Source organism: Lasioglossum baleicum, chromosome 9, assembly GCF_051020765.1.
Source record: "Lasioglossum baleicum chromosome 9, iyLasBale1, whole genome shotgun sequence".
Taxonomy (NCBI): Eukaryota; Metazoa; Arthropoda; class Insecta; order Hymenoptera; family Halictidae; genus Lasioglossum; species Lasioglossum baleicum.
In genome coordinates this window covers 14,751,788-14,771,712 of record NC_134937.1, presented here as the reverse complement: position 1 = coordinate 14,771,712, position 19,925 = coordinate 14,751,788, and the positions used below count along the sequence as shown (strand labels likewise).

Below are 19,925 nucleotides of genomic sequence, written 5' to 3'. Positions count from 1 at the left end.
GCATCTCCTTTCACTGACGTCGAGGAACGATGCCCCTTAACGATCTAGGTTCAGCGGCGAGGGTGTTCGCGGGCCCGTCGTTATCTCGATAAACAAGAAGCAAGAACGAAGAAGGGGAGAAGTCGGGCCGGGCCAGGCCAGACCAGTGGAAGAAGGCTCTCCTCTCCGGGCTGAAGAGGAAGAGGGTAGCGTCTCCTCACAGGTGTCGCTTCAGAGCGCTACCACTCGAGGCCACATTTGCTGCTGGTACCGTGAACGCGAACGGTGAACCGATGCACCGACGCGACGCCGGTATTCCGACGCGCGTTCAACGTCTCGAACTCGCCGGTTCGACACTCGGTTCGTTGTAGTATTCACCCGCGCTTTTTCCTTCGATCATCTTCCAAAAACTCTATGTCACAATTCCAATTTTCACTTGAAAATCGCGATCAGGGATTTTAAGAGAGCGCAGTGCAAAGTGATACGTCGTCGAACTGGATCGGGAACTCCTGAAACTGTGAGTTCAACGCCCTAAATTCGTCGGTTAATCGGTTCGTTAAAGTACTCGGCCTTCTTCGGATTTTTCAAATCGCGATAGAACTTTGATAAACCACAGTGCAGAGTGACACAAACCTGGTACATCATCGAAACTGTGAGACCTGCATCGGGGAACTTCAAAATTTACATGGTGCATTCAACAAATCAAATATACTCGGTTTGCCATAATACTCGACATTGAATTTGTGCATGGCACCTGGATCACGGAAAAAATGTTCAACTCTTCAGTCAGGACTTGAACCAAAAAATTTCAAATCGTCAACAATGGCGTCGGATCAAAGGAGCTTCCGGGTCCGAAATGCGAGATCGTAGAGCTCTGATTGATTCTGAGGAACATTGAATTTTTTCGACAAGCTACAGTGCATACATCATCGAACTGAAAAAGATTTTCAACTCTACAAAGCTCAACAAACACCGCCAGGTCTCGGACCAGAAAATATCAAATCGTCAACAATGGCGTCGGATAAAAGCATCTTCCGGGTCCGAAATGCGAGACCGTAGAGCTCGCGTTACCGTGTTGAGGAAGATTCGGTAAAACTGTGGCACGGCGAACCGGAGCAGAAGGTATAGACGAAGGAGGAAGACGGGACCGAAGGGACCGTTAGCCGAGGAAGCTTAATTTCGAGGAATTCCTGGCGGAAAGTGGTGGTAAGGTGCAGGGTGGCATCATCGGCCGATCGTTTCGACAAAGTCGACCGGTGGAACGAGTTACCGGTGGCGGTGCATCGTCGCGAGGCCGTTGGTGCGTGCACACCGCACACGCGCCCGAGCTGCGTGCGTGCGAGCTCGGCCGTTATGTAATTCGCAGAGGCCTGCCACCTAACCGCGCGCATAAGTAATCTGGAAATCGCGGTGTCGGCTCGATTCGGCGATCTGCACACCGGAAGCGCGTTTCGTTTTTCGCACGATCATAATTCGCTGGCTATCATCGAGGAGAACGTTTCAAGAAAATTTTCATAGTTGGTTGCGGATCGTCGAAAGGAACAGTGTATCTGAAAAGAAATTACATGTTGATAGAGGATCGCTACGGTTTCGTTTCTTGCGTGACGATGTTCTAGTTGCAACTGAAAGGAACAGTGTGTCTGGACGGAAATTATAGAGATCGTGCATAAAAGATCGCTACAGTTTTGCTCTTGCTGTAGCGATCTTAGAAATTACCGATCGCCGAAAGGAACAGTGTGTCTCAAACGAAATTACCCAGACTGTCGCTTAAAAATCACATTCCGTTTTTCTTATAAATTGACTACCGATCGGGGATCGGCAACATTTCGTTTTTCTCGCGACGACGGCATAATTAGCTTGCGAACATCGAAAGGAACGTAGTTCGAAGAAGCATCTCGGAGACTGTCGATCAACGATCAACGCGGTTTCGTTTTTCAAGCGACAAACTTGCAGGTGCAATTAGCTGTCGATCATTAGAAGGACAGTATCTTTCAAGGGGAATCACGAAGACTGTCCATCAAAGAGCGACCACGTTTTATCGCACGACAGTTTTGTAATTGACTACCGATCGTCGAGAGGAGCCGTGTGTTTGTAGAAGAATCGGTCGAGGATCTCCACGGTTTTATATTTCGTTCGCCAGTGTTTATAATTGACCACCGATCATTAAAAAGAACAGTGTATCTCAAAGAGAGAACCAAGATCTTTTTACACAGCGATCATCGATAGAAACAGTGTGTTTGAAGAAGAATCTGAAAGACGATTGAACCCAATCATCGACCTGCGCAGCGTGTTTGAGAATAATCGTAGTGACTGTCGATCTTGGATCGCGTTTATCGCTCGATCGGGCAAAGGACAGAGATCGCGAAGGAGCCTGACCGACCCGTTAGAGGTTAAAGGCTGATATACACCGCGCCATGAGCCCAGTGAACGTAGAGGAGCCTTTCCGTGCTCCTTCGAGAGTGATCAAGGCGCGGTGAAGGCGATCGGTAGAGGAGCGAGCGAGTGTGTAGGAGAGATCGGCAGGGAAGGTAGTAGACGAGACGGACTGGCAGACTTTTCGTGAGACTGACATGGATGACAACGCGCAGCGAAGTCTGCAGAAGGAACAGTGGCTCCCGGTGTTCGACAAAGGGGAGAAGAGAGCCAGCTCCCTGGGCAGCGGAGCATTCAGGTTCATCCGCACGCGCAGCAGTATCCGGCGGGAACTGAAGAGGCAGTGCAACAGGTAAGGAAGTGCATCGTTTGCCGGCGACCGGAAAGGTGAAGGTCCTGAGAGAGTCGCGGGCTTTTGTGAAACGAGAACGGACGTTTGGAATATTATCGCTGGCTTTTACCGAGCAATAAAACTCATTTACATTCCCGGACGGGAACAACGAGCCGGCGCAGTTTCAAACAGTAAGGGATTAAAACAATCTAAGAGCATTAATGGGGAAAAGAAAGTTTAACGTGCTCCTTGCAATTGATCCAAACAATTATTATTTTTCTTGAGGATCCTGTACACATGAAATTTTTAGTCATTTTCTTTGTAATATCAGGTGATTGCATAAGTTCGTGCCCGATTTTATTTCTCATTGTAGAAAAGAATGGTGACTATATAATCGATTAATATAAAGCTGTATACTTTAAAATTTAACCATTGAGTTTTATTTTCAAATCGGACACGAACTTCAGCAATCATCAACAAAGAAATGAATTTGTTGAACGATATTCCTCATGATTGCCTCTTTACAATTTTAACCTGCTCCTTGCGATTGATCCAAACAATTCTTATTTTGCATGAAGGTCCTGTAGACATTCATTTATAGAAATAACAACAATGTAGCTATACAAATTTGTTAGCCATGTTCGTTATAATACATACCGAAAGAAATGAATTTGTTGAATAATTCCTAATGGCTGTCTCGGTACAATCTCAATGATCACGAATGAAAGATATTAGAACCCAAGAGACATGGGAGCACCTCAACAATTAAATCATTCTGTCTGGGACGCTTTTCTCAGCGCTCTAAAATCGCAATAGCATCGCGGGTCGCATTCTGTGTCCGATCATGCTCCCAGTCCCGTTCCCTTGAGTAAATCAGCGCTCGGTCGTCTCCCGAGGCGACCATTACCCTTTGTCGTCGCCTAATCTGCCCGGTGCGCGTCGGATTCCTCGGATTATAGCAACGGGACACACCGTTTGATCGGTGACGAGTCTCTCTCTCTCTCTTTCTCTTGCTCTCTCCCGCGATGGAATGAGGAGAGACGCAGCCGAACCAGGAAGCAGAAAGAAGCAATCTGCAGAATTCGCGGTCCTTGCGGTGCGTGAGAAGACCCCGCGAGGGATCTGCTAATAGCCGTCCTCGCGGAATCCGAGAGACGGTGACGAGCGCGCGGAAAACTAATTATCATTTGTAATTCGAGAAACGGCCCGAGACTGCGCGCGATATTGCCGACGCGACGACTCGAACGCCGTGTGCGTAGGCGGATGAAGATCGACGGTAAAAACCGCGACTGCTTTTACCGCCGCTACCAGGAAACGCAATGCTCATTGCTATCGCCGGGGTTAGGGTTGTCCTTTGTGGGAAGGTGTTGCGAGCTCGGGCACTGCAAGTAATTTTCTTTTTCGCGTAGAGACGACGCGACGGTGCTTCAATTTGTCATTAAGTACTAGACTGCGGACGATTATGCAATTCAAAATTTTTGTAGACGAATTTGAGGAAACTCGAATCAAATTAAATCTTATCTTCCGTGATAGTAGCCTTTTCAGAACTGAAATAAATTAAAATCGTACTAAATTCGGTCATATATTATATTATATCCCAGTATTTTTTGAAAATTTTCAAGAGCCACAATTGCATAAAGATCCGTGGATCCGAAGATCTTTATGCGAAAGATAATCTTTTTACCAACCAACGCCGGAGAAAAATAGAAAATTATAACTGTGTTCTAAATTTTTCGATTTTTCTCGGGCATGTTTGTGCCACATCGAGTCAGCAGCGCCTATAAATTAGCCATAAATCAATTTCCACGACTCGGCAACAAAGTATAGATAGAAACGGTGCCCAACTCGGTGCCACGAGCCGCGGGTTTCTGGTTAATATTGTCCCGGCCGCCCCCCGCGGCCATAGAATTTATGCCATGTATAATTTACCATGGCTTTACCATGGTTTTATTACGACCCAGAATTCAAGCTCGCGAGACAGCCTACGGCTCTCGATCGGCGTCCGAGATTAATAAGAACATTAGAACCGTCTCGATGCAGCGTTGAATTTATTTGGTATACGGCTATTATTAATTCTTCCGTGTTCCCCTAAACGAGTCTCGTTGTTCTAAGGGGCCGTGGCTTGTTACCAGGCTATACCAATTTACTGTGTCGCCCCGTGTGCCTCGATACACTGATTCGTTCACGGACAGCTTTTGGAATGGTTCTTGTCCTTGTAAATCACGGTGTCCAACACCGGGACAGACTCTCTTTTTCGGTCCGGATGAAAACTGCTACGGCTAAATCATTTTCTGACCCGCGCCGCGTGAGCGTATGCTAATGCATATGAAAACAATAAAGAACGTTTACGTGGACTGGGTCGTTTCGACTCGAGCCGCTTTCGAAATTGCTCGATGACAAACGGGAACGAACTGTGTACTCTTTCGTTGCCTTTGGAATCTGTGAACTATTGCTGACCGAATTTCTATGAACTGTGGACTTGAAAATTGAATGCGAGGTAGAACATGATTTCTCAACCATTCTAGAGGCTTCAGCCTACAAAAAGAGGATAGCTAGACCATTCTCCAAATTCTATGTTCAATAAAAATTAAACATCGCCCACTTAATGAACAAATTTCATTCGAACAAACTTCCTGCGAGAACCGACCGTGCAATATATCCACCGGCATTTACTAACCGATAATTGGACGCCATTACCACTATCAGTGCCTCGATTAAACCCATTAAGCAACCCCCACGCCGACAAAACATTAATTTATCTTGACCGAATTGGCCGAACGTCGTTTCACGGCAACAGGCCCGCATTCGTCTCACCTGCAAAGGACATCGGCGGAGCTCCGGTCCCTCCACTCGTTGCACACGCGTTCTCCGGTTAAGGAAAGGTAGAAAAGGAAGAAAGTAGAGAGAGGGAGGGGTGGGGGGCCTGTGGTAGTAGGGCCCGGGTCGGTTCCGCGGAGATCGAACAGAAAGAATTACCGCAATATATTCCGCGTTTTAATGTTGAGCCGGATCGACCGAAACGTCGAGTTCGCTCGTTCCGGGGCCCCCGTCGCGCATAATAAGGCCCACCGAGGGCCCAGGAACAGTCGAGAAGGAGAGAGAGAGAGACGGACCTGCATTTGGCCCTTGCAGCTTCCTCGAGGCTTCCACGACGACGAATGCATCGCACGCATGCATGCATACACGCTGCAGAAACGGAGCGCACCGATACCACCTTATCCGCCAGACACACGTCGAGAAACCGCGCGCTCCGGCTTCGAAAACACTTCCGTGTTGTACGACTAATGAATCGCCTTCTCTCTCGGAGCCCTTCTTCTCGAACACCCCCTACCTCCTTGAACAGGCCTGTTTCACCGACTCCAATCAAGCTCATACGCGCTTATTTATTGGCCGTATCGATGCGCCAGATAAAGTCCGACCTTATCTGTAGCTGACCGCCGGTTTTCGACAATGCTGTCTTCGGGCCCGGTGTTTATTCTGCTCTCCTTCGCTCCTCGTCGTTCTGTTGCCTCCCTGTTGCCAGAGTGCGTCCTCAATGTAAGCCTGTGCATGCCTTCCTCTCATTGTAATGATTTTTTTTCTTGCTCAGTGAGCGACGCATTTATAAATCTTCAATTAAAAATTAAGAGTTAACATTGTCTCGCATTCCCTCTAGAGGCTTCGGCCTATAAAATGAACCTAGGTAAATCACTCTTTAATTTTTTTCCACGAGTTACTTATAATGTGGTAGACTTGAAAAATTAATTTGCAGTATTGGATGAGAAATAAAGATGTTTTTACGCACGGCTCTCCTATCCCCCATCGATAAATTCTTCTCTGTCCTATTCTTCGTTGCTTCTCACGCACTTCTCACCGCGGATTTTATTTATTGAGCAGGGGGTCACGCGAACGTACCATCGAATCAGCGAATACACTTGTTCTCCCGAGGCCAAGCCGCTCGGTGTACATATTTTATCGCTGTCTTATCGGCGGGAACGTGAGAAATCGGACGCTGCGAAGGTGAGGCTGGTGGTCGAGATCAACGAGGATGTCTTCGCGATTAGGGAAAAGTAACCGGTGACCGTTAGACTCGTCCCGGGATCCTCCCGTTGATGCAAATCGGGCTAATGAGCCCTCGAACTTGAAGACCACGAGATCAATGTGTCCAATAAATTGCACATTTTACAAACTCATTCAAACATTTACAAAATAAAAATGGTTACAAGAAACTGGACCAAGTATTTCTAATAGAAAGAGTACAATTAGTAGGGATGGGATCAAGTTCAATATGTACTCATGAATCCGAGTCAATTTCAATAACCAAGCTTCATTTCATGGATTTCGATTACTACTTAAAAGCAATAAAAGTTTCAATGATTATACTTAAAAAGTATTCATTGTATACAAGTAGTTATCGAACCTCGGAATGAGTACTTACGAAAAGATATTTATAAGTACTTCGATGTTGAAAGGAATCGAATCTTCCACAAGTAGTACTCGAATCTTGGAAGTCAGAACTGCATAGTAGGTTTTAAGCACTTTCTTGATTAAATTCGTAACTATTTAAGAATAATATTTCCGATAGATTATGAAATTATAGTTATACATGTTGAATTAAATTATGTCAAAATTACGAGGACAATGTTCAGAAAAATCAGAGAATTTCCGGTACGATATTCATAAAAGTTTCGAATCTGTTCGACCAAGATTCGGATATACTTGCAAGTATTATTTCCGTTTACCAAAGTACTTGTAAAAGGTTCGAAACTGTCTGGCATAGGTTCGAGTATACTTCGGAGTACTATTTCTGTTTTTCGAAGTACTTATACAGACTTGGAATAGTAATATTTTTCGGCGCAACGGTTCGATCAAATTCTACATTAAATATAGCTATGTTGTAGGACATAAAACGTTTCGATTCGGATGTGAACCAGTTAACGTTTTCGATTCGGATTTGAATCAGTCAAATGCCAAGTGCTATTCTATTGGAGGAAAACAAAGGTGGTGTGTTTCGTCCTAGACTTGGCATTTGACTGATTCAAATCCGAATCGGAAACGTTAACTGCTTCACATCCGAATCGAAACGTTTTATGCCCTACAACATAGCCATATTTAATGTAGAATTTGATCGAACCGTTGCGCTGCGCCGAAAAATATTACTATTCCAAATTTGTTTCAAACAAAAATTGCGATCGATAAAAATCCCTCCTTTACTTATACAGAGTTCGAATTCAATCAATCAAAGTTCGAACATGTTTGCGAGGTACTTGATGCCATCCCTAACAATTAGACATTGAGAAATCATGAGACCGAAATCTGCAAACAAGTTGCTCGATTTGAAGCAGATTGATCAGCCAAATCGGTCCATCAGGCCACAAAGGTGGTCCAAGACTAAAAAAAAAGTTGACAGCGTACAAAAGAAGCTTCTTCGGAGAGATGCTCTTCGGAGAGCAACGGTGAATACGTATATAATATCAGGCTGGTCGGGACTGGTCCGCGAAGTGGTCCAGCGATTCTTACATAACCAGTTACAAGCCATTGTCCGGGGTGATTTCGCGTGTCGTTCCGTAACAAATTCGAAAGGAGTCGCGTGGTTCTCGGGACACAATAGACAAATCGTCATGGCGAGGAACGTGGCCAGATAATGCGTAACGGGTTGCCAGGCTCGTTCGGGCTGGTTGGTACCTGTATATCTGAATCTCGTATTCCGTGTACGGTTCACCGGAGAGTCGACCCTGCCGCCACGATCTCCGGCTATTACTCATAACCATTACGTTCAGGTTCAGGCACCGATATTATCCGATCGGGACCTGATAAGCCGTTTAGACGGTTTCCAGGCCTCGGCCCGTTCATTGTGTGCACAACCGAAGACGATCCGAGCTCTCTCGCTGTGGTTGCTATTGCTGATTCTCCCACTATTGCTCTTGCTCCGAAGCAACTCGCGGCTACAGGCCGATCCGGATAAAAGATAAGCAAGGACGTGCCTATGAAACTTGCCACCTCGTTATCCGAGCATCTCTTCGGGAACCGTCCAACAATACAGTAGTTCATATCGTTGAATTTTAATATGCACGGTTAAATTTACACTGTCCTAATCCGCTATTTCGGATGAACTGCGATGTAAGTTGAACTGCGTATTCACTGCGTGAGTCACGTGGTAACTAGGGATGGGATCAAGTACCTCGCAAACAGGTTCAAACCTTGATTGATGGAATTCGAACTCTCTATAAGTACTTCGAAAAAAAAATAGTACTCCCAAGTATACTCGAACCTTTGCCAGATAGTTTCGAACCCTTTACAAGAACTGTGGCAAACGGAAATAATACTCGCAAGTATACTCGAATCTTGGTCGAACAGTTTCGAAACTTTCAACATTTTTATGAATATCGTTATGAATTTCCGTATTCTTGCACGCTCCGTGGCAACGCAAGGCTGTTCCGGCGCGGCGTCTGTTTACTTTTTTTTTGAAAACACGCTGTGAAGATGATAGAGAAAACGGGGTCTCATAATTTTACATGCTTCTACCGATGATTGTAGTTTGGAATGTACTTTGCAACAAAAACTCTGATATATTATGTCGAACATTATGTAGGTGATGTCGAGGACAATCATTTGTATATGTTAACTGCATTATTGGATCCACGATTCAAAACATTAGCTTTTTCTAAAGATGAATCTATCCCTCGAGCACGGGATGCCTTGACTGATATAGCCACTAATTATATTAATAATGATCATTAATCTACAACATGTGATAATTCACAGACGCAGATGTCCGAAAATCAATACAATAGCGAATTATCAATTTGGTCATCCTTTGACAATGAAATAGCAATTCCAAATAATACGATACCCATCTGATCGTCTGCTGTGTTAGAAGTAGAAATTTATCTAAAATCACAATATTTAGAACGCAAAGAAGACCCATTATTATCTTGGCGTGAAAATTCAATCAAGTACCCCATTTTATCAAAAATTGCACGTGACTAGCTTTGTAGAATGGCCACTTCTGTACCTTTAGAAAGAGTTTTTTCAAAAGCAGCAAATCTCATGGATAAAAAAAGAAATAGGATAAAACCAAGTATTGTAAATGAAATATTATTCTTAAATAGTTACGAATTTAATAAAGAAAGTGCTTAAAATCTACTATGCAGTTTTGATTTCCAAGATTCGAGTATGTACTACCTGTGAAAGTTTCAATTACTTTCAGTATCGAAGTACTTATTCGTAAGTATCTTTTCGAAACTTGTAAGTACTCATTCCGTGGTTCGATAACTACTTGTATACGATGAATACTTTTCAAGTATAATCATTGAAACTTTCATTACTTTTAAGTAGTAATCGAAACCCATAAAACGAAACTTGGTTATTGAACTTCACTCGGATTCGTGAGTATACATATGTATATTGAACTTGATCCGATCCCTACTTCCGGGCCGATGTTAATTTAACCGTACGCTGCTGTAATCCCCGCAGGCAGTTTTCTCGACGATTGTTGCTGGTTCTGACATTGATCGAGCGGAAGTGTCACCCCGGTTCTCCGATATCCTTTATTCGATTGCTTCACGGTGCATTTGCATCCTTGTTCCGATATCTTTGACAGATATATTCTTGAAAAGTTTAGCTCGATAAGGTAGCAAGCTGTTTCGCTGGTTGTCGGAGTGTTTGGAGTGAAGTCGATTGATGGATCGCATAGATAGAGGTATGTAGATCGTATGCATTAGGACTTTGTGGATTGATACGGATCGGAGTTTCATAAATTTTTTCATGCATCATCATGTATCGTGTCATAATGTTTGCGAAAAGTGTTCCGAGGCGTAGCCTGCGCGTTTTTCTATCGCGGAAATCGATGTGCCCGGTAAATATCTCCGCCGAAGTATTCGAACAATGGTCTTCACTTAGGTGCGCGGCCGTGCTAGCTGTGATAAATGGCGTGCAATCCTCAGGTTTCTGCCCTTGACACGACTCTATCGCTGTCTTGCCAGTGAACGTCCCAACACCGATGTCATTCCCTGGGTGAAGCCTCGGGGGAAAACATGCACGCCGCACAGCCTCTTCCTACCCTGAATAAATGATGCATAACGCTCCTCGGATGTCGCTCGACTTGTCATCGGCACAACAAAATCACGCTCTTCAACTTTGTGTTCAAGTCAAATGTTCTCAGACGAATGTGTGTTGAATTGGAATTGAATTACTTCGCGAATTATAATTACAAAGTGATTCAATTGCATTGTATCCGATTATTTCGTAACTCGAAATTCAGTCGCTTCATTCAATTAAATTATAATGTAATTTGTTGTTCTGTTATTCAATTAAATTGCAATGTAATTCGTCTTTACACTTGATATACAATTACAAAGTACAGTGTAATTATGAGTTACAAATAAGAAGAACAAGTGGTGGAGAAAGAAAAAAATGAGTATCATTATTCATAAATTCATATTGTGTGATCAAAAATAAACTTGTCACTTAATTTTACAATGTAATTCAAATACTGTGTAATTAAATTACTTGATTCAATTGCAATGCATTTACGTGTCTTATATAGAAAATGACAAAATTGAATTAATATGGGAAAGTCTTCAAAAGTTGACCACCACTGTTCCACTTGATTATAAGATCACGCTAGTTGCAACATGTTAATTTAGTTTATGGGACCTTTACCACCTCGCGTGGCACGAGAGTATGTTTCTCGAGAAGCGTGGAATCGAGCGCCGAATGCTCCAATTTTCCAATGGCGAAAGATCCCTGTCGCAACTCCGTTGTCCCGAGAGCAGAACGACTAATTTTTACGGTATCGTAGCACGGAATCCAAACTATCCTTGACATTTACAGGAAACATTATACCTACTCCTGTTGTGGCAATTTTCTGTCATTACTCGTTGTGCTAACGTCCGCTAGTCTACCGGAACGCTGTGCATCGTAAACTTTACTGTAACATTGCTTTCCTCTTTCCTTTAATTAATCGTACACCGCCCTGGCGCGAAGGAAGTAATAGAAAAATGTTGCAAAGACACTCCTCGACCGATGTTGTAACGCTGTAACACGAAACACAATTTTTGTTACGTTATTGCTTGTCTCGTTGCTCCACAATTGCAACCGCACATTTTCAACAGCTACTGCAATCGTTTTATCTTAATGTCCCATCAACTCTTTCTATTCGCTACAGTGACAGATAATGACAATGTTGTGCTTGCGGTTGAATTAAACACAAACTGTATCCACATCTTTTAAGAATAAACAACGTGTTATAGATCTTGAATGGATTTTGTACTTGCAGTTGAAATAACCACAAACTACATCCACAGTTTTTAAGAATAAAAAACATGTCATGGATCTTGAAAAATTGTGGGATGATTAAACAGGCTGATCAACACTATAGGAGAACTGTGACAAATAATTACAATGTTGTACTTGCAGCTGAAATAAACACAAACTAGATCCACATTTTTTTAAGAATAAAAAAACATTTCATGGATCTTGAATGGATTTTGTACTTGCAGCTGAAATGAACACAAACTATGTCCACATTTTTTTAAGAATAAAAAAACGTCATGGATCTTGAAAAATTGTTGGATGATTAAACAGACTGATCAACACTATAGGAGAACTGTGACAAATAATTACAATGTTGTACTTGTAGTTGAAATAAACTCAAACTATATCCACATTTTTTTAAGAATGAAAAAACATGTCATGGATCTTGAAAAATTGTGGGATGATTAAACAGACTGATCAACACTACATATAGGGGAAATGTGGCAGATAATGACAATGTTGTACATGCAAGTAAAATAAACAATGTCCAAATTTTTTTAAGAATAGAAAGAGGGGCTGATTAACACCATAGGGGAGCTGTGCCAGATAAAATCCGCTGGAAATTTCTTTGTGCCAATTTTGAGTGTTTGAAAAATTTGTGATGACTATACTGCGCATTTTATGCATTTATAACAAAAATGAGTACGTATATTTTCAAGCAGTGGACATATTAAAAATATTCAAGGTCATCAGTGTATTAGTTTCAACTTAATAGGATAATTAAAAGAAGGATACAATTTGTATTTGGCTCCTGCGTCATGCAATCGGTTCGAACATTTTTTATTTTGCATAAAGATCCGCAGTTTAGTGATGACAAATTAAACAGTGGCAGATGCATTGACATGTTCGGGAACTAGGCTAATGGACATGGTAGATTGTGAATTGGGAAGAGATGGTTGCTGATCGATCATTCTTTTGTGCGACCGGGTACGCTGCAATTATTCGGATTCGTGCAACGTTGCAACACGCGGTTCCGCGCTTAATCGAGGGACCCCGGTAGTCCCTTGGCCAGTTCGCCCGTTATCTCGACTCATCACTTTCCTTTGAAGACCACCGAAACGGTGCTCGGTAGAAGGAGAAGGAGACGCTTCGCCAATGCTATTTATCAGGGGCCGCTTGCTCCTGACGTTTCTCGCGATCGAATCGCCGCTGATAACGGTACAACCATAGCGGAGAAGGTACTCGTACGCACGGTATTTTATGCGTGTCGGTGCTTTTGTTTCGTCGCGAATCGAGGATAGTCCTCCATCTTATGATACGCTTATGAAAATCACCGCTCCGAAATAACCGGCTCTGGGACCGTTTTCTGGCTCCACCGAGCCTTCACGGAGATTATGCGAACCTTTCGAATGCATCGGTTCTTTAAAAATACAACGAACCGTTTTATAGCGACCAGCATTTGCAGTCTCGTGAATCACCCAAAGCAGATCGGGCCGAATATAATTCGCCGTTGCAATTATCCGGGGAAGCGAGTCGTCTCGGGTTCGTCGGGTAATTCTGCATCGTCCAGTGAAATTAATAGAACGGTAAACAAGGCGGATAGCCGATCTCGATCAGAAATTGGCGTTGCATCGTGAACGAGAGCCTAGACGGTGCACGGTGCATCAGCGTTGCATCGGCGCGTCGGTTGAGCGATTTATAACTTCCACTTAGGTTTTCCAAGAGCGGGAGATCAAGACGAATCGCGTTCCCCGGCGAACTTGGTAGAATCGTGGCGCCATGCCTTAATAGTTTCCAGTTGGAGGGAGCCTTTGACCCGGGGCTAGGCAATAAATCGCATAAATCGCATCGCCGGACTTATCAGAGTGGAATATTCGTGTGACGGAGTGGGGGGGACCTGATATTCGAGCGACCGGGAGTGGGGGGAAGCCAGGACTTGGAAGAAAGAGGGAGAAGAGGAAGAAAAAGGAAGGAAAAGGGAGGAAGAGGCAAACGATCGAGAATTCAGAGCCGGGTTTGCCGACCGACGCGCTCACTGACCCCTGACGGCTCCAGCCAAAAGCGGACGTCACGAGAAACCCTTACCTTCGTTACCTTGCTAGTATTTAAGGATCTTCGCTCTGGCGTGCCGTACATACGGCTATGCAGGCATTTAGATCTTTATCCGATCCCCTCTACATGTCTCTCTCTCTCTCTCTCCCTCTCCCTCTTTTTACCTTTCTTCGGTCGTTCTCTTTCTCTTTCGCCTTCGCTTTGTCGAGAGAGGCAGTACTCCAGTGAACCTGAAACCTCCTCGAGAACCATTATCGGTACCCGAGATACCCGCCGCCCGCTGAATTGCCTGCGAAATTGCGCCCCTCGCGCGGCCGCCAAGTGTGTCGTAATGGCGGAGACCGTGATGCGTTAGAATAACCGACCGGGATCCACCAACGGTCTCTTTTTACCCAGTGGACGGCTGCGCTCATTCTTCTGGAAGTGGAGTTCCAAGTCTTTACACGCGTTAACGGGGTATTCTTCTTCCCAGGATTGAAAGGGTGCAAAGATGGGGTTCTTCAGTAGTCGAAAGCGCTAGATAAAAGATCTCAAAATTCCTACTTTTGCGTTTACGAGGTGTAATTTGCATTATTCGGCAGCATGTAGGCGCCACAGCTTTATTCAACACCCCCTCAACGCTAAACGTTCATTCTTGACAATATCGTAAATATTACATTGCATTAACCCCTTGCCCTACGACTTATTTTACGGTTTCAGTGATTAGAACTTTTTTGTCACACATTCATGATCTCCTAGAAAAGAAGACAATTTATATCTATTGTATGCCTACATATTCTCCAATAACTGTACATTAACAAAACTAAAATAATATTTCATCTTGGTTCAAAGGAAATTAATAACATACATATACTCATTAGACTCTGTTCCGAATCTTAACACTAAACCTACCGAGCACTAAAAGCGACTAAAATGTTTCAGCTTGCAAAAATGACAAGGCTCTATTTATTTAGATTTTGTTCAATTTTTATCGCAACATGTGCTTGGATAGAGGAACTTATCGAATCAATTTCCATGTGAGCAAGTTCATAATTTCAGTAATTGTAAGATGAAAAATGTAAGTCTGGTCATTTGACCGGCAGTGGTAGGTTTAGTGTTTAATATTACGTTAATAAAAATTGTTCGAATCAGTGTTCAACAGTGCCGCTGGTTGTGTAGTCATTGAAGTACCACGAAATGTTTCGAGGGACGATTGGATTGTTTTTCATTCTTCGAGAATACCAGAAGGGTATACGTGTCCGTAGTTACCAATTAATACACACGGGGTAATTACAAGCCCACAAAGGGGATCGCGTAGACGGTTTATTAATTTCCGCAGCAGATGTTACTTACGTAAAGGCAATCGACGAATTGTCGAACACGGACGAGCGAAGACGCACGCGCGAGATCGTCGGGGTTATTATCCGCGAAACAAATTGCGGACACGTTCGAAAACTTTCTAACGCCCGCCTACCTAAACACCGTATTTATGCTTGCATCTGTGCACGGTTTTCTGTGCGCGGGATGCACCGTGACGATCCACGGTAGCGAAACCGGCAGCGTTTCTGTTCGCGATGTTATTAATCCGAGATTGCCCCGTGTTCGACAATTAAATCCGCTGGAAAAGTTGTAATTAAGATTTATTGGCCAATGAATCTCGAAACTGCGACGGCGCCCGATTTCATTCCACTTCCATGCTGATTTATTCCACGCGGTACCGTTTTGATAGCAGTTGCAATTTTTTTTTCAATTTATCTTAAAATTGTTCGTATAAAATGGCAACTTCTGACGCTTCTACTGTGAACTTTGCAGAATAAATTCAATCAGCCTGAACTCTTTTGTCTCTAACTAAAAAAGCTACTTCCTGGCTGTCATAAAAGAAGCTGACAATCGAGTAGACCCATTGATTGGCAAATTTTTCTTGCGTAGACCTTGCAGCTTCTCCGCAACTAAAAGATTCTACAAAAACAATGATCCCGGGGATCCACGGTCGATGGAGAATCATAATCATAAGGCACGACGCATACGTGGCTGCAACGTGATTAGAATGCGCATTCAGGAGTCGGCTGTCAAAGCAGCAACGTAAGAAATGAAAGAAAAATTCTACTAGCGCCCATTGTAATGGGGTTCCCGTTAAGCCGATTGCAACGCTGATTAGACGCCGGTATGAAATGACATGCTGGAGTAATTAGGACCGGTGTAAAGTGACGTATCTCGAGTCACGAATCTCCCCTCGAAACGTCTCGGGTTCTTCTCGTTGCTCGATCGTAGATACGGTTTAATCTATAAAAACCAGACGTAATAACCGGACATATAATGTGACGGCCGCGATCACGCTTTGGCGTAATTCCTGAAATACTGTGTCAGCCGCGTAATCGCCATTTTATGGACACTGGCACGAAGTGCCATTTTAAACTCGTTCTCAAGTACAGTCTTTGATTTCTTGCGTGCTTCGGATCCCGTTTAAAATGAGTACTTTCACTTAAAATCAGTTTTCGAGAATTGTGACGTTAACGTACCAATAGGGACCGTGGTCCACCCTAACCATACGGACTACACTATAGCTTATATTATTATTATAGGTATCATTTTCATTAGAAAAATGCCACGAATATGTTGGTCGAAGTTCCGTAAAAAAACAATGAAAAATAAAGAAGTTTCGAGGCCTCTCGAGCTCCGCTGTCCTTTTCTACGTTCGGCAAAAGTCAAAGAATAGTATCCCTGGCGGATAATTGTCCCGGGGCAGACCCGTGTTGGGGACAATTATCGATAAAATACTGTATCTTCCTTCAATTTTGTACTCAAGTGTGTATCGATTTATAGGAACGAAAATAATGATCTCCAATGAAAAATCGAACTCGATTCCTAACTCCCTCCATTCAAGGAAGAACAAAGAAAAGAACCTGCGCTAAATGTAGACCAAGGAGAGCCAGCAGCCATCATCATTCTAATTTCTAAATTCAATCAAGGTTTAGCAAGCGTCTGTTGCATCAAGCTCCCTTACAGGCGGCATCACGAGTCAGATTTGTTATTTGCAGCTGCAACACGGTCGAAATTACAGCGGATGCAACTGTAAGAAGCGATTCTCTACTTAGGCGACCCTCGACCTCCGTCATCTCCATCCTGCGGTTCTTCCAGAACCCCGTGGAACAGTCTGGGCGCGTTGGAGTCGTCTGTTTGACCCGACCTCGTGAACCCGCTCCACCCATACCTTCGCTAGATCTCGCTGGATCGAGAGAACTCGACACGTTCGCCTCTCAGATCGTTACCCTCTCTCTCTCTCTCCTTCTCTCGTTCCACCGTCGTTCTTTGGTCGTTCCTCGCGGGAAATAATCCGCGCCTTGCTCGTGCATACAATTTTAAGCGGAGATAAAGTAAAGAGACTTTAATCTTCGAATTCCATCGAGTTTGACTCACGGAAAAAATGTTTTGAACTTCGCAGGGATTTTTGAATACCAAAATTATTGAGGAATCAACCGAAGATTCACGTACTGAAGCTGTCCCTCGGTGTTGAATTCCATCAGTGGTAAAAGATCGAGGTAAACAGTCATTTTTACTTGTTTCGCATTTAAAAAATAAAGTCACCAAGTTTTGGGCAAATTTACCTACGAATAACAGAACAGTATAGGTTATTTCGGACAAACTGTGTCGAATTGACACGAGGGACGGATGAACGTTAATGAAAAGCGAGGTAAGTACTTAACACAGCTACTTGTCCAGATGAAAAACAATTCATTTTCCGAGCAACAATACATAGACCCACAATTAAGTCTTTCCTTACTCAAACTCAATTCTTTTGAGAAAAGAACATCTTACGAAGGCTGAATGTGCATTTTCGCCCTACATTCGTCGAAGAAATCATCCCTCGGCTTCCAATTACGCTCACCACCGAGTACACACCGGCATCAGACTGTGCCGATGGATAATCGGCGGCGGCGTCGGGCTCGCTCGTAGAACTCGTCGAATTGCTTAATTACGACAAGAAACGGCGGCGAGCACGGCTATGGGGCCGATTTCTCTGTAATCCGCCGTCGCAAATTGCTGTAACGGCGATAAAACGACGCGGTGTGTAGCCTCTCGGTCCCCGCGGTCGAATAATTGCTCGCCGGTTATTTTTAATTGAATTACACGAACGTTAACCGGCGCTTCCCGTTGGATAACGCCGGCCGCAAAAGGCGTTCCGTGATGCAAACGCTCGCGGTTTTAAGTTCACCAAAGGATACGACCTCGCGGTGGAGTATAATCGAGCGGCGTGCTCCATTTCCCGCGAGGAACGAGCCGAGAAAGAGGGGAACGAAGAGAGAGAGAGAGAGAGAGAGAGAGAGAGAGAGAGAAGCCGATGGAGCGAACGTGCCAGCTCCTCTCGATCCAGCGAGATCCAGAGAGATATGGACGGAGAGGTTTTTCTTAAAAAATTGTACGAATTCAAACATTTCCAAGCGGCTCAATACATTTTTTTCGTACTTGAAATCACCACAGCGTTGAAGAAGAACCTCTCCCTTTTACAATGAATTCAGAAAATTTGACATACGATTTTATTTAGCCGTTTTATCGCACTTCGAAGAGGTTCTTCATTTTTTCTCGAACATCCGAGGAATTCAGACGACTGTGTGCAAAGTTTAAAAAATTTTTTTCATAATGGAAACCACTACAAGCATGGTTTCCTTTTACAGTGAATTCTTTAGCCGTTTTATCGCACTTTAAAGAGGTTCTTTATTTTTCTCGAACATCCGAGGAATTCAGACGACTGTGCAAAGTGTAAAAATATTTTTTCGTACTTGGAACCACTACGGGTTTGAAGAAGAATAAATTCAGAAAATTTGACGTGCGATTTTTTTTTAGACGTTTTATTGTTCTTGGAAAATTCGACGAAGTCAGACGACTGAGAAAAGTTAAAAAAATTCTTCAAAAAGTCAAAAATATTTAATTTTTTCAAACGACCGAAGTGGTTCGACAGGTATGGAGGAGTAAGATTCTTCTGAAACTCGCTCTCGGTACGAGCGGACCATTATTTCCCGGTGCATTCCCCATCGTCCATGGATCCCACCTCCTCGATCTCATAATAAATCGCTTTTAGCGGAGTAATCGGTGTTTTAGAATGCACGCCAAGCAACGATACATCTCGGGGCCCGATAGCCTCTCGCTATCTTATACTTTCTCCATATTTCAGCCCGTCGGGCTCTCCGCGGTCGAGTGTTTATATAGTTATTCTTCGGGAAAGAAGCGTTATTACTCTTCGGTCGAAGGTGTGCGCGCGCGGCCGAGCGAGCGCGATCGGTCGACGAGAGTAAGGTCAGCGATGGGGTGAGACACGGGGTGGAAAGGTGTGCAGAAACTATAGCAACGTTTCCGGCTTGACCTCGAAGCCTCTCCGAGGTCTCCGATCCGCCTAAACAAATCGTTCTGCCTGCCCTTTTTCGTCGGCCGGGTATCATTTTCGCCGATGAGCATTTACGATCGCGAACATTTGCTCGCGTGCTGTTTACACGATGCATTACGCGTCGAACGATCGGCCGGCTCTCAATCATCGAATTCCGCTTCCCTCTGCGTCTGCGCCAGTGCATTCGTCTTGCATTCGTCTGCATTTCTATGTATCTGTGCGAGCGTACATATCTCCTCGCAAAGTCTGTATATTCGAGTGTCTGTATTTCTGTGAATTTGTGCGAGGTATTCGCAGGTGTGGGGGGGTAGCAAAAGGTCGCGATTCGTTATGGCGGTTTCGCGTGCGTGTTCCGCCGTTCTGAAAATTTATTCGAGCCGCGTTTATCGTAATTAGCGTATTCCCAGGGCCGGCGAACTGTGTCTCGGTTGCTCGGCCGCTCTTCGCCGAGGAAATTCGTGATTACTGTGGTGTATACGGTACTTAAGGCCTTCGGCCGTCTCTGATGACTTCATTGGCTATTCCGAGACCGATACACCGATTTCTACCGGAGTGCATCTGCTCGGTCGATGTTCCGCGGAAATTCGCCCGGCC

The 19,925-nt window shown here is 44.1% G+C and overlaps 1 protein-coding gene across 2 annotated transcripts in view; it reads left to right on the top strand.

Moving 5' to 3' along the window:
- Positions 1–233: 233 nt before the first annotated feature.
- Shrm (shroom) overlaps positions 234–19,925 on the top strand; it is a 247,686-nt gene continuing 227,994 nt past the window's right edge. For both annotated transcript variants that reach the window (XM_076430995.1, XM_076430996.1), the window contains exon 1: positions 234–2,704. In XM_076430995.1, coding sequence (XP_076287110.1) covers positions 2,550–2,704 — 155 coding nt within the window. In that variant the 5' untranslated portion in view covers positions 234–2,549. The remainder of the gene's footprint in view (positions 2,705–19,925) is intronic.